Source organism: Myotis yumanensis, unplaced genomic scaffold, assembly GCF_028538775.1.
Source record: "Myotis yumanensis isolate MYYU_CA2020_CCGP unplaced genomic scaffold, mMyoYum1.0.hap1 SCAF_20, whole genome shotgun sequence".
Classification (NCBI taxonomy): domain Eukaryota; kingdom Metazoa; phylum Chordata; class Mammalia; order Chiroptera; family Vespertilionidae; genus Myotis; species Myotis yumanensis.
Genome location: NW_027223771.1, coordinates 2235206 through 2249685, shown reverse-complemented (window position 1 = coordinate 2249685; position 14480 = coordinate 2235206). Strand labels below are relative to the sequence as shown.

At 46.5% G+C, this 14480-nt stretch overlaps 1 protein-coding gene across 1 annotated transcript in view; it reads left to right on the top strand.

Moving 5' to 3' along the window:
* The first annotated feature begins 444 nt into the window (after window positions 1-444).
* TICRR (TOPBP1 interacting checkpoint and replication regulator) overlaps window positions 445-14480 on the top strand; it is a 48757-nt gene continuing 34721 nt past the window's right edge. The window contains exons 1-2 of the mRNA XM_070400337.1: window positions 445-1107; window positions 14051-14312. Of these exons, the coding sequence (XP_070256438.1) occupies window positions 445-1107; window positions 14051-14312 (925 nt within the window). The remainder of the gene's footprint in view (window positions 1108-14050; window positions 14313-14480) is intronic.

Sequence of the window (14480 nt, the reverse complement as noted above, 5' to 3'; positions counted from 1 at the left end):
GTAGCTTCAACCCAGACGGATTCCCGGCGGGCCGGCCGCCGCGCACCTGCGCACAATCGCCCAAACGCACACCTCCTTCCCAGGAGGGAACTTTACAAGACGCCGTCCCAGCACCACCTCTTTAAATTTTAAAACGAAGGCCCTGGCCAATCAGCGTTAAGTTCTTCCCGGAACACAGGGCCCGCCCACAGGCACGCCCTCCACCAATCGAGCAGAGGATTTCCCCAACGCCCTTCCAATCAGCGCCGAGGAGGGCGGGCGCTCACGTGAATTACGTAAGGCCAGGGACCAATAAGAGCTGTGATTGGGAGCTGGCTCCGCCAATAGTGGTGTTTCCTGGAGAGCGCGGGAGCCTTTTGAGCAGGGTCCCCGGGAGCGTGAATGGCGCTGGTTCCCTGAAGCGGGGTCTGGGGGAGCCGGAGCCCCCCGGCGGCGGCGGCGGCCATGGCCTGTTGTCACAACGTCATGCTGCTGCTGGACATGGCGGGCGGCGCCGCTGGCCGGAGCCCGGTCCGGCGGGCCGCCCTGCGCCTGCTCCTCTACCTCAGCTGCCGGTTCGGCTTGGCGAGGGTCCGCTGGGCCTTCCGGTTCTTCGACTCTCAAGGGGCGCGGGGTCGGCCGTCCCGCGTGTCCGACTTCCGCGAGCTGGGCGCCCGCTCCTGGGAGGACTTCGAGGAGGAGCTGGAGGCCCGGCTCGGGGACGGCGCCGCCGGCGCCCACCTGCCCGGCCCGGCGCCCCGGGCGGCGCACACGCACGGCGCCCTGATGGAGACGCTGCTCGACTACCAGTGGGACCGGCCCGAGATCACGTCGCCCACCAAGCCGGCGCTGCGCCGCCGCGGGCGGCGGCTGCTGGACGCGGAGAGCGAGGCCGCGGAGGCCGGCGCGGCGCGCGGGGGCTTCGGCAACGCCGTCTTCCTGCTGGGCCCCTGCCCGCGCTCGCAGAGGGAGCTGGTGCAGTTCGTGTCCGGCTGCGAGGCCCAGGCCCAGGGCCCGCCGCCCACCCCGAAGCAGGTGATGGAGAAGTTGCTGCCCAGGAGGGTCCAGGAGGTCATGGTCACCCGGAAGGTCACCTTGTACTGGGTGGACACCACCGAGCGGTCCAAGGTGAGAGGGTCGGGAGCTCAGACTTAGGGCGCCGTGCCCTCGGGGTTCACCAGACGGGGCAGCCTACACCATACACTAGGCAGGGCCCCGGAACCTGCCAAGTCCAAGTGTGGGTTCCCAGACCCGCACCAGGTGTTACACCCTCGGAGTCGGACCTGACCCTGGTTCAGCAAACTCAGTAGGTACTTGAGTTCTGATAAGAAAAATTCAGCCCGGCCGGTGTGGTGCAGTGGTTGAGCATCGACCTGTGAACCAGGAGATCACGGTTCAATTCCGGGTCAGGGCACATGCGCAGGTTGTGGGCTCCATCCCCAGTAGGGGGCGTGCGGGAGTCAGGCGATCAATGATTCTCATCATTGATGTTTCTCCCTCTCCCTTCCTCTCTGAAGTCAATAAACATACGTTTAAGAAAGAAAGAGGGGGTGGGAAAAGAAAGAATTCAGAGCCAAGACTCGGGTTTATTTAGAAAGACACAGAGGTGGAAGAAGTGAGCGGAGAAGGGTACGGGTGTCCGGTCTGGGGGAGAGCATGTCAGGTCCTCTGTCCTCGGTGCTTTCAAGGGGGCGATTTTAGGGGCGGTCCCAGGGGGAGGACCTCAGAAGATTTGGCTGCGTTTCCAGGTGCGTCCTTTCAGGGTCCTGGTCTCCTCTTATTGGTGGGCGCCGGGGGTCATTATTCAGTGCAGCTGGTCCTGAGGTCAGCCATGGCATCGCTTGTCTGGTTTGGCTGCTTTTCTGGGCCTGGAGCTGAAACGCTACTGAGGCCTAGATCAATGGTTCTCAACCTTCTGGCCCTTTAAATACAGTTCCTCATGTGGTGACCCCCAACCATAAAATTATTTTCGTGGCTACTTCATAACTGTAATGTTGCTACTGTGATGAATCGTCATGTAAATATCTGATATGCAGGATGGTCTTAGGCGACCCCTGTGAAAGGGTCGTTCGACCGCCAAAGGGGTCGAGACCCACAGGTTGAGAACTGCTGGCCTAGATGTTAGCCCTAAGGGTTAATGGCTAAGGGAGTGGGGGGGGGGGGGGGCGCCCTTGTTCCTCCTCCAAGGGGTTCTACCCCAGGCCTACTGACATGCCAGGGGAGGAAAGGTCAGGGGGCATCCAACTAGCCATATGAAAGGTCAAGGGGTCAAACTTCCTGACCAGCGACATGCCAGGGGGAAGAAGATCAGAGGGCATCCAACTAGCCATGTGAAAGGTCAAGGGGTCAAGCTGCCTGACCAGCGACATGTCAGAGGAGGAAAGATTACCCTGGGGGGGAGGTCCTTGCTTTTCCAGTTTTGCCCATAGCTAGGCACCCGGGCCTTTCCACCCTGGCGACCTTCCGTGCCTGCCTGTGGCCCTGTCTCTGCTCGAGTCTGTCTGTCTGCCTACCACGAAGCGTTTAAGGTCCTTCACAATGTGGGCCCTGTCTGCCTTCCCCGACTTTACGTGTCCTACGCACGACCCGTATTCTGGCATATTGCAGCCCAGTCTAGCTGGTCAGCGGGTCCGGCTGCTTGTTTGTTGGTCACCAGGAATTCCAGTCCCAGCCTCACTCTGTAAGGCCCTGCCCCGATGGCAGCTACTCGGTGTCGGCGTCTGAGTTCCATACTTTTGCGGCACAACTCGTCCCTTCTCATCTGTGTTCTAGTTGTGTGGCCTCCACTCCCACGTGGTCTAGAAAAACCTTAATAAAGGCGGGCACAGGCATCTTTTATCCCCTGCAGATGTGTGTTGAGCACTGTGGTTGTTCAGTATTTGTTAGCTAAATTAATTCTGACGTACTTAGAATTCACCTTCCTAAAGGGTTAGTTTGGATTTTTGCTGAGGCAGTGGGGCCCTGGCCCCAGTTAAGTGCTATAATTTAAAAAAGTGTGTGTGGCCCTAACCGGTTTGGCTCAGTGGGTAGAGCATCGGCCTGCGGACTGAAGGGTCCCAGGTTTGATTCCAGGCAAGGGCATGTACCTTGGTTGCAGGCACATCCCCAGTAGGGGGCGTGCAGGAGGCAGCTGATCGATGTTTCTCTCTCATCGATGTTTCTAACTCTCTATCCCTCTCCCTTCCTCTCTGTAAAAAAATCAATAAAATATATTTTTAAAAAAAGAAAATGGTGCCCACCCACACACACACTTTTTATTAAATATATATTTTTATTGATTTTTTACAGAGAGGAAGGGAGAGGGATAGAGAGTTAGAAACATCGATGAGAGAGAAACATCGATCAGCTGCCTCCTGCACATCTACTGGTGATGTGCCCAAAACCAAGGTACATGCCCTTGCCTGGAATCGAACCTGGGACCCTTGTGTCCGCAGGCCGACGCTCTATCCACTGAGCCAAACCAGTCAGGGCCCATTTTCTTCCTGTCACTTAATTTAGACAATAAATAATTCCTGAGAAGCTACCAAATTGAGTACCTACTACACAGTTTTTGCTGCTGGGGACAAGGTGGCCAGCCAAAGTGGAATTTTCCTTGTAGGGCAGCAGTTCTCAACCTGTGGGTCACGACCCCTTTGGGGGTCAAACGACCCTTTCACAGGGGTCGCCTAAGACCATCAGAAAACATATATAATTACATATTGTTTTTGTGATTAATCACTATGCTTTAATTATGTTCAATTTGTAACAATGGAATTGGGGGTCACCACAGCATGAGGAACTGCATTAAAGGGTCGAGCATTAGGAAGGTTGAGAACCACTGTTCTAGGGGCAATTATATAGGTAAGACTGACAGATGATATAGCTGAGCAAGTAAGCCATAGGATTTGTGCTCTGAAGAAAATAAAGCTGGGGAAGGGGTGTGGCAGAGGATGTAGGAGTGTGTGTGGATGTTGTGCACAGTAGGGCGGCAGTCAGGGAAGGCCTCTTGGAACAGAATTGAATGGTGAAGGAGGAGAAATGTGAAGGTCGGGAAAGAACATTCCAGGCCGAGAGAAGAGCTGATGTACAGATCTGAGCGAGAGATGAGCTTAGTTGGTTTGTTGGGAGTCCGGAGAGGAAGTCAGGAAAGAGAAGAGGCTTATCTCTCTGTAGGCCCAAGGTCGGAAGGTCGGGTTTTGTTCTAATTGATGGGAAGATGTGGTTTAACCAGATGGACGGTGATTCCAGTTTGTGGAAACGCATGTTGCTAAACTAGCAGTGGGTTAAATTGTAAGATTACAGATGGAGAATGAGCCCTAGCCAGTTTGCCTCAGTGGATAGAGCGTCGGCCTGCGGGACTGAAGGGTTCCAGGTTCGATTCTGGCCAAGGGCACATGCCTGGGTTGCGGGCTCGATCCCCAGTAGGGGGAATGCAGGAGGCAGCTGGTCAATGATTCTCATCATTGATGTTTCTCTCTCTCTTCCTTTCTCTCTGAAATCAATAAAGAAATATTTTTTTTTTAAAAAAGGAGAATGAGCAGATATTTAAATAATGACATAGTATATTAAAATTTCCAACACCTTTCATATACAAAGCGTCGTCCCCCCGTCCGTCCCCCCCCCCCCCCCCCCCCCCAAGGTGTAGTAAAATGCAAAACAAGGCAGCAGGCTTGTCAAAGAAAAGGGAAGGACAGATGTGCGTAAGGGGATGGTAGACATTTGGTGGGGAAAATGGAAACCTAGGACTTAACATTTGTTCAGGCAGCAAAGCAAAAGTTGGGCACAGCACACAACACAGAAGCGCTTGATTTGGGATAATATCAAATCATATCAAATACCGACTAGAACTACATCTTTGCAGGTGGTGTCTGGAGATTCTTTTTCTCGCTTTTGGAATAGTATTGAAGTAACTAGGTTTAGGGGATCTTTTTTTTTTTATTTTGTTTTATTGCTTAAGGTATTACAAAGAGTATTACATATGTCTCTTTTTTCCCCCCCTGATCTTCCCCCAGCCTCCCCTACACGCCAATGTCTTGTGTCCATTGGTTATGCTTATATGCATGCATACAAGTCCTTTGGTTGATCTCTTACCCGCCCCTCCACAACCCTCCCCGGCCTTCCCACTGTAGTTTGATAGCTGGTTGGTTCTGCTCTGCCTCTGTATCTATTTTTGTTCATCAGTTTATAATGGTCTTTATTATCTATAAATGAGTGAGGTCATGTAGTATTTTTCTTTCATTGACTGGCTTATTTCACTTAGCATAATGCTCTCCAGTTCCATCCATGCTGTTGCAAATGGTAAGAGTTCCTCCTTTTTTACAGCAGCATAGTATTCCATGGTGTAGATGTACCACAGTTTTCTAATCCATTAATCTGCTGATGGGCACTTAGGCTGTTTCCAGATCTTAGCTATGGTAAATTGTGCTGCTGTGAACATAGGGGTGCATATATCCTTTCTGATTGGTGTTTCTGGTTTCTTGGGATATAGTCGTAGAAGTGGAATTACTGGGTCAAATGGGAGTTCCATTTTTAACTTTTTGAGGAAACTCCATACTGTCTTCCACAGTGGCTGCACCAGTCTGCATTCCCACCAGCAGTGCACGAGTGTTCCTTTTTCTCCTCATCCTCGCCAGCACTTGTCATTTGTTGATTTGTTGATGAAAGCCATTCTGACAGGTGTGAGATGGTACCTCATTGTCGTTTTGATTTGCATCTCTCCGATGATTAGTGACTTTGAGCATGTGTTCATGTCTCTTGGCTTTCTGAATGTCCTCTTTTGAAAAGTGTCTATTTAGGTCTTGCCCATTTTTTGATTGGATTGTTTATCTTCCTTTTGTTAAGTTGTATGAGTTCCCTATAAATGTTGGGGATTAAACCCTTATCAGTGATAACATTGGCAAATATGTTCTCCCATGCAGTGGGCTTTCTTATTGTTTTGTTGATGGTTTCTTTTGCTGTGCAGAAGCTTTTTTTTTTTTTAAATATATTTTATTGATATTTTACAGAGAGGAAGGGAGAGAGATAGAGAGTTAGAAACATCAATGAGAGAGAAACATCGACCAGCTGCCTCCTGCACACCTCCTACTGGGGATGTGCCCGCAACCAAGGTACATGCCCTTGACCGGAATCAAACCTGGGACCTGGGACCTTTAAGTCCGCAGGCCGACGCTCTATCCACTGAGCCAAACCGGTTTGGCAGAAGCTTTTTATTTTGATGTAGTCCCATTTGTTTATTTTCTCTTTAGTTTCCAATGCCCTAGGAGCTGTATCGGTGAAGAAATTGCTTCAGCATATGTCTGAGATTTTGTTGCCTTTGGATTCCTCTAGTATTTTTATGGTTTCCTGTCTTACGTTTAAGTCCTTTATCCATTTTGAGTTTATTTTTGTGTATGGTGTAAGTTGATGGTCTAGTTTTCATTTTTTTGCATGTATCTGTCCAATTTTCCCAACACCATTTATTGAAGAGACTGTCTTGACTCCATTGTATGTTCTTGCCTCCTTTGTCAAATATTAATTGAGCATATTGGTTTGGGTCGATTTCTGGGTTCTTTATTCTATTCCATTGATTTATATGTCTGTTCTTGTGCCAGTACCAGGCAGTTTTGAGAACAGTGGCATTGTAATACAGTTTGATATCTGGTATTGAGATCCCACCTACTTTGTTCTTCTTTCTCAGGATCGCTGTAGCTATTCGGGGTCTTTTTTTATTCCAGATGAATTTTTTGGAGAGTTCGTTCTGGGTCTGTGAAATAGTCCATTGGTATTTTAATGGGGAGTGTGTTGAATTTATAGATTGATTTGGATAGTATGGACATTTTAATGATGTTGATTCTACCAATCCATGAACATGGTATGTTCTTCCATCTGTTTATGTCTTCCTCTCTCTCTTTTTTCAACGTCCTGTAGTTTTCTGAGTAGAGGTCTTTTACTTCTTTAGTTAAGTTTATTCCTAGGTAGCTTAATTTTTTTGGTGTGATGGTAAATGGGATTGCTTTTTTAGTCTCTCTGTAAGTTCACTATTGGTGTATAGAAATGCCATAGATTTCTTGGTGTTAATTTTGTATCCTGCTTCATTGCCGAATTCATTTATTAAGTCTAATAGTTTTTTGATGGAGTCTTTTGGGTTTTTTATGTACAATATCATGTCATCTGCAAATAAGGACAGTTTTACTTATTTTCCAATTTGGATGCCTTTTATTTCTTCTTCTTGTCTGATCGCAATGGCTTATACTTCCAGTACTATGTTGAACAGGAGTGGTGAGAGTGGTCATTCCTGTCTTGTTCCTGTTCTTAGGGGAAATGGTTTTAGTTTTTGCCCATTGAGTATGATGTTGGCTGTGGGTTTGTCATATATGGCTTTTATTATGTTGAGGTATGATCCTTCTATTCCCACCTTGCTAAGAGTTTTTATCAAAAATGGGTGTTGGATTTTGTCAAATGCTTTCTCTGCATCAATTGATATGACTATGTGGTTTTTTCTCTCTCAATTTGTTTATGTGATGTATCACGTTTATTGATTTGCGGATATTGTACCATCCTTGAATCCCTGGGATAAATCCTACTTGGTCATGGTGTATGATCTTTCTGATGTACTGCTGGATCCGATTTGCTAGGATTTTGTTGAGGATTTTGGCATCTATGTTCATGAAGGATATTGGCCTATAATTCTCTTTCATTGTGTTGTCTTTATCTGGTTTTGGTATTAGGGTGATGCTGGCTTCATAGAATGAGCTTGGAAGTGTTCCTTCCTCTTGAATTTTTTGGAATAGTCTGAGGAGGATAGGTCTTAGTTCTTCCTTGAATGTTTGGTAAAACTCCCCTGTGAAGCCGTCTGGCCCCGGGTTTTTGTTTGCTGGAAGCTTTTTGATGACTGCTTCAATTTCTTCCATAGTTATTGGCCCATTGAGATTTTTAGATTCTTCCTGATTGAGTTTTGGAAGGTTGTATTTTTCTAGGAATATGTTCATTTCCTCCAGGTTGTCCAGTTTGTTGGAATAGAGTTGTTGTTCATGGTATTTTTTAACAATTCTTTGTATTTCTGTGGGGTCTGTTGTTGTTTCTCCTCTTTCATTTCTGATTTTGTTTATTTGGGTCCTCTCTCTTTGCTTCTTGGTGAGCCTGGCTAGAGGTTCATCAATCTTGTTTATCCTTTCAAAGAACCAGCTCTTGGTTTTGTTGATCTTTTGTATTGTTTTTCTGGTCTCTATGTCGTTTATCTTTGCTCTGATCTTTATTATTTCCTTCCTTCTGCTTACACTGGGCTTTTCTTGTTGCTCTCTAACTCTTTGAGTTGTAGGGTTAGGTAACTTATTACCATTGTTTCTTGTTTTTTTGCAGTAGGCTTGTAGAGCTATGAACTTCCCTCTCAAGACTGCTTTCGCTGTGTCCCATAGGTTTTGGATTGTTGTGTTTTCATTGTCGTTTGTTGCCATGATGTTTTTTATTTCTTCTTTGATCTCTCTGGTAACCCAGTCATGGTTTAATAGCATGCTATTCAGCTTCCAAGTGTTTGAGTTTTTTGGATTGTTTTTATTGTGATTGATTTCCAGTTTTATGCCATTGTGATCTGAGAAGATGCTTGATATGATTTCTATCTTCTTGAATTTGAAGAGACTTTGCCTGTGACCCAATATATGGTCTATCTTTGAAAATGACCCATATGCTCTTGAGAAGAATGTATATTCTGTGGCTTTGGGGTGAAATGTTCTGAAGATGTCAATTAGTTCCATCTGATCTAGTGAGTCATTTAGGATTGATGTTTCTTTGCTGATTTTTTGTTTAGAGGGTTTGTCCAATGGTGATAGTGGGGTGTTAAAGTCCCCTACTATGATTATATTGCTGTCAATCTCTTTCTTGGTATCCTCCAGAAGTTTTTCTTATGTATTTGGGTGCTCCTGTATTGGGTGCGTATATGTTTACCAGAGTTATTGCTTCTTGTTGGATTGCTCCCTTTAGTATTATGAAGTGGCCTTCCTTATCTCTTTTTATGTCCTTCACTTTGAGATCTAATTTGTTAGATGTAAGTATTGCTGCCCCAGCCTTTTTTTTTCATTTCCATTCGCCTGAAAAACCTTTTTCCATCCCTTCACCATCAGTCTGTGTGTGTCTTTTTTTCTGAGGTGGGTTTCCTGTAGACAGCAGATATATGGGTCATGTTTTCTTATCTACTCAGTTACCCTAGGTCTTTTGATTGGGGCATTTAATCCATTTACATTTAAAGTTATTATTGATAGGTACCTGTTTGTCGTCATTTTTATTCTTTACCCCTGTGTTCCTCCTTCGCTTCCTATTTCTTCTTTTTACAGCAGACCCTTTAGCATTTCTTGCATTGCTGGTTTGGTGGTAATGAACTCCCTTAGTCCTTTTTTGTCTGTCAGGCTCCTGAATTCACCCTCAATTTTGATTGATAGCCTTGCTGGGTACAATATTCTTGGATTTAGACCCTTGCTTTGTATATTTCATTCCATTCCCTTCTTGCCTGATGTGTTTCTGTTGAGAAATTAGTCGCTAGTCTGATGGGGGATCCTTTGTAGGTAACTTTCTGTCTCTCTCTGGCCGCTTTTAAGATTCTTACTTTGTCGTTGGTGCTTGCCAATTATAATGTGCCTTGGCGTCGGTCTTTTGGGGTTCATTTTGTTTGGGACTCTGTGAGCTTCTTGATTTGTGTGAGTTTTTTCTTCCCTATATCAGGGAAGTTTTCTGTCATTATTTCTTCAAACAGGTTTTCTATTTCTTGCTCAGTTTCCTCTCCTTCTGGCACCCCTATTATGTGGATGTTGTTTCGTTTTGTATTGTCCCAAAGTTCTCTTAGGCTCTCCTCCTGCTTTTTAATTTTTTTTTTTCTAGAAGCTGCTCTGCTTGGGTATTTTTTCCTACCTTGTCTTCTAGCTCACTGATGCGGTCCTCTGCTTCCTCTAGTCTACTGTTGATGCTTTCTATTGAGTTCTTTATAGCAGTGATGTCATTTTTCATTTCTTCTTGGTTCTTCTTCATTTCCTCTCGGTTCTTACACATATTGTTGAATTTGTCTTCCATTCTTTTCATCCACCTTATGACCATTTCTCTGAATCCTTTTTCTGATAGGTTGCTTGCCTCCATTTCGTTTACTTCCTTTTCGGGTGATGCCTGTTTTTCCTTCAAATGTGAGCTGTTTCTTTGTCTCCCCATGATCTCTCTTCTCCAGGTGTCTGGTTATGTAGTTCTCTCCTTATCCCAGGCGAAATCGGACCTTTTCGTGCGGGGGTACAGAGCTCCTCCGAATCCACGTGGCTTCCGGCAACATCCACTCTCCCCTTCAAGATGGTGTGGTCTCTGTGTCAGAGCTGGTTGCTCCGGGAGGGATCCCAGCAGCAGTGGAAGCTGTCCGGTCAGGGGAACCCCATCCGGCAATCCCCCACAGTCCCCTGGAGTATAGCTGTCCCTCAACTCACAAACAAAAACTCCCCATGCGAGCACACAGTCTCCCTTCGTTCTCTCACTCACGCACTATCTTGCAGTCTGCCTTCCTGTAGGCAACCATCTTCCTTCTATCTCGACAGGATCTTTTATTTTACTTTATTTTTTTATTTTTTTAAATATATTTTATTGATTTTTTTACAGAGAGGAAGGGAGAGGGATAGAGAGTTAGAAACATCGATGAGAGAGAAACATCGATCAGCTGCCGCCTGCACACCTCCTACTGGGTATGTTCTTGCAACCAAGGTACATGCCCTTGACCGGAATTGAACCCGGGACCCTTGAGTCCTCAGGCCGGATGCTCTATCCACTGAGCCAAACCGGTTAGGGCTCGGCAGGATCTTTTTAAAGTTCCCTTCCAGTTCTGATATTCTACCACCTGAGGCTTCTCGCATCCGTTAGGTTGTTTCCTGTAAGAAAAGTTGAGTCAGATCTTCTTAAGCTTTTCTGGAAAATTTTTTTTTCTGCTGATGTTCTGTCTTTTCCCTGTTCAAAAGCCTCTGGCCAGCCGTACTGTGGAGGCAAAAGGGAGTCCTGGGCTCTGTCCTTGGGGCGTTCTCTCTACAGGGGTAGGAGAGGGACGAAGAGAAAAGGCAGAAAAGTCATACGGGGAAACACAACCTGGACTTACGGATGTGGTGGGGGAGGGGTGGTCCAAGCTCACAGAACTCTGTACAGATGGAGGATGCAGGGAAGTAGAGTGGACCCTGGCACATGATTATGCCTCTGTTTTATTCAGTACATATTATCACATACCTGCTTGGTGTGCTGGTGAGCCAGACAGGTTACCCTATCATATGCATAAAAATGAAAAATTTAACCATGCTCTATATCCTGTTTGTGGGTTTTTTATTTTTTTAAAAAATACTTTATTGATTTTTTTTACAGAGAGGAAGGGAGAGGGATAGAGAGTTAGAAACATCAATGAGAGAGAAACATCGATCAGCTGCCTCCTGCACACCCCCTACTGGGGATGTGCCTGCATCCAAGGTACATGCCCCTGACAGGAATCGAACCCGGGACCCTTCAGTCCGCAGGCTGACGTTCTACCCATTGAGCCAAACTGGTTAGGGCATGTCTGTGGGTTTTTTAAAACACACGTGCATATATTACTTCTGTTGTTGTTAATCCTCACCCTAGGATAGTCTTCCATTGATTTTTAGAGAGAATGGAAGGGAGAGGGAGAGATAGAGAGAAACATCGATGTGAGAGAGACACATTGATTGGTTGCCTCCTGCATGCACCCCAACCAGGGCAGGGGAACCTGCAATCAAGGTATGTGCCCTTGACCGGAATCGAACCTGGGACCCTTTAGTCTGCGGGCCGTTGCTCTATCCACTGAGCCAAACCATCCAGGCCCATATATTACTTTTTAATCAAAAGTTAATGTACTGCCCTAACCGGTTTGGCTCAGTGGATAGAGCGTCAGCCTGCGGACTGAAAGGTCCCAGGTTCGATTTGGTCAAGGGCATGTACCTTGGTTGCGGGCACATCCCCAGTAGGAGGTGTGCGGGAGGCAGCTGATCGATGTTTCTCTCTCATCGATGTTTCTCTCTCATCGATGTTTCTAACTCTCTATCCCTCTCCCTTCCTCTCTGTAAAAAATCAAAATATATTTTTAAAAAAAACTTAATGTTCTTTCAATGCTTATTGAAGTTTTACCTTTCATTTGATAAGCAGTCATGTGCCTCCCACCCCCACCCCGATACCTCTGGCTGAAACTATTTGAACATATTTTCTATTCAGGTTTTTTTTTCTTTAATGTTGATTATAAACCAGGCAACTGATTCATCAAAGGATCCATCTAAGACCATCAAAGGGCCCCACTTTCATTTTTAAAAGCACGATGCAAGATAGTCCTGGGTTTAGACTGGTCTTTCAGTGCCTTGCCGTGACCGTGGGCGCTCTTCTGCCCCCTTTGAACTTGAATGGAAAGTTTGGCGATGACCTAGAGGGCCTCACCTGCACCTGGCGATTTGTGGTCTCCAGTTGTCCCTGTGGAGTAGGAATCCAGGGTACATTTTCCTCCTTCCTGTTCCCTTCGTTCCTGAACATCATCATGTTCTATTGTGAAGCTGAGTTAAATATTACACGTTGTTGCTGTTTTACTCACCCTTATCCCGACTTGAAGATTCTAGAAGGCAGGGAATACGTCTTGCTAGATCTCGGCACATAAAGGCTACTCAGTAAAAGGTTGTTGAATGAAGAGTTCGCTCTGTGTGAAGGACTGAGGAACAGCTTTTACAGAGAAAGCAGGATTTGAGCTAGATGGAAGTACTGTAATTAACATCCAGTTGGTGAGCAAGGAAGGGGAAAGTACAGGAAACAGAATCAGCAGAAACATGGAAGCATTATAAAATATGACGTGTTCAGCAAACAGCAAACGATTCAGAAGGTAGGGATGGAGGTGGGAAAGATCATGTGTTTGAAAAGGATTAGGGTTAGGTTGTGAAGGGCTCTTCTTTTTTAAAAAAATTAACTTTAGAGAGAGAAAGAAGCATTGATTTGTTCCACTTATTGATGCATTCATTGGTTGCTTCTTGTATGTGCCCTGACGGGGAATGGAACCCGAAACCTTGGGGTGTGGGGACGATGCTCTAGCCCAGCGGTCGCCAACCTATCAGACGTCACAGACCACTGGTTGGCGACCGCTGCTCTGGCCAACTGAGCTCCTTAGCCAGGGCTTTATGGCTGCGCTGGAGTTACTTTATCATGGAGGCCGTGGGAAGAAGTTTTTAGAGAAGTAGCAGGCTCCAGATGTGTGCTCAGAAGAATACTTCTTAGAGCAACAGGGAGAGGAGATTAGAAGCAGGGCACAGGCTTTATAGGCTAGAGTCCAGGCGAAAGGGTGACGAGGGATTTGGTGAAGGTAGAATTAAAAGACCTATTTGGTCCCCACACAGTGCTGTGGGGTTGTGTGATCACCCTCCAGGAGGTTCACCTGCCTCATTCCCGTGATAACCTGGCCATTGTTGTGTGGGACAGAATTGTTATTAACGTATCGTAGTTTGTGTTCCTTCTGACTCTTAACATTTTATGATGTATCCCCAGTGATTTGCTCCATTTCTGTTTGACAGGAAACAGAATTGAAGTTGTCTTTTCAGTAAATGGACACTATCTTGAAGGCATATTATATAGTAACTAGAGGCCCGGTGCACAAAAATTCTTGCACTGGGAGGGGGAAGGGGTCCCTCAGCCTGGCCTGTGCCCTCCCACAGTCCAGGAGCCCTCAGGGGATGTCCGAGGAGTGGGCCTAAGCACAGTCTGGCCTCCTTCTTCGGGAGGCGACTGGCAGGCCCCGCCCCCGATCACCCCTCTGCCACCATCCCCTCTCTCTGCCCGCTGGCACCTTCTTTGGCTGGCCTGGTGCTGCCCGCTTGCTGGCCCTGCCCCCACCCACTGGTCGTTCCACCGTTCAGTCAATTTGCATATTAGGCTTTTATTATATAGGATTACATTCTTGGACTGTATGGTAATAGGAGGCTGGCCATTTTCTGTGTTGGGTCCAACAAATACATTATTGTGTCATTTGATCATTTAGTGTAGAAATCACCTTTCGTGCCTCCTGATTTCCCTTAGATTCGTTTCTGAATGCCTCCTTTAGAATAACTTAAGGTTCTTTGTCATTTCATTTTAGCTGTGGGAGTCCCCAGACCACCTTGGATACTGGACAGTATGTGAACTGCTCCAGCACCTGGGGGGCACCGTCTTGCCGTTGGAGACTTTGAGCCCCGATGGTACAAAAGCTGGGGAGACCCTGTTCTCACGTGAGCCCCACCTCTCCTTGTGGGTGTCAGCTCTGCCAACAGACTCCATCTTAAACTGTGTGCTCTATAATTCTCCTGAGTATGAAGCCTCATTTCCACGGACGGAAGGAACGTTATTTCTCCCTGTTGAAGGTAAGCAAATAATGTTGGGGGTGGTGGTGGTGTCAGTTATATTCATTTCTTCAAGGCAGGCCTATGCTTTCAAATTCTCTAGAATTTCCACAGCCCAGGCACTCAGTGTTTGTAATTAAAGTATGTCTGAGCCAAGTCAGAGGTGCCACAGGGAAGGATGGAACTCGG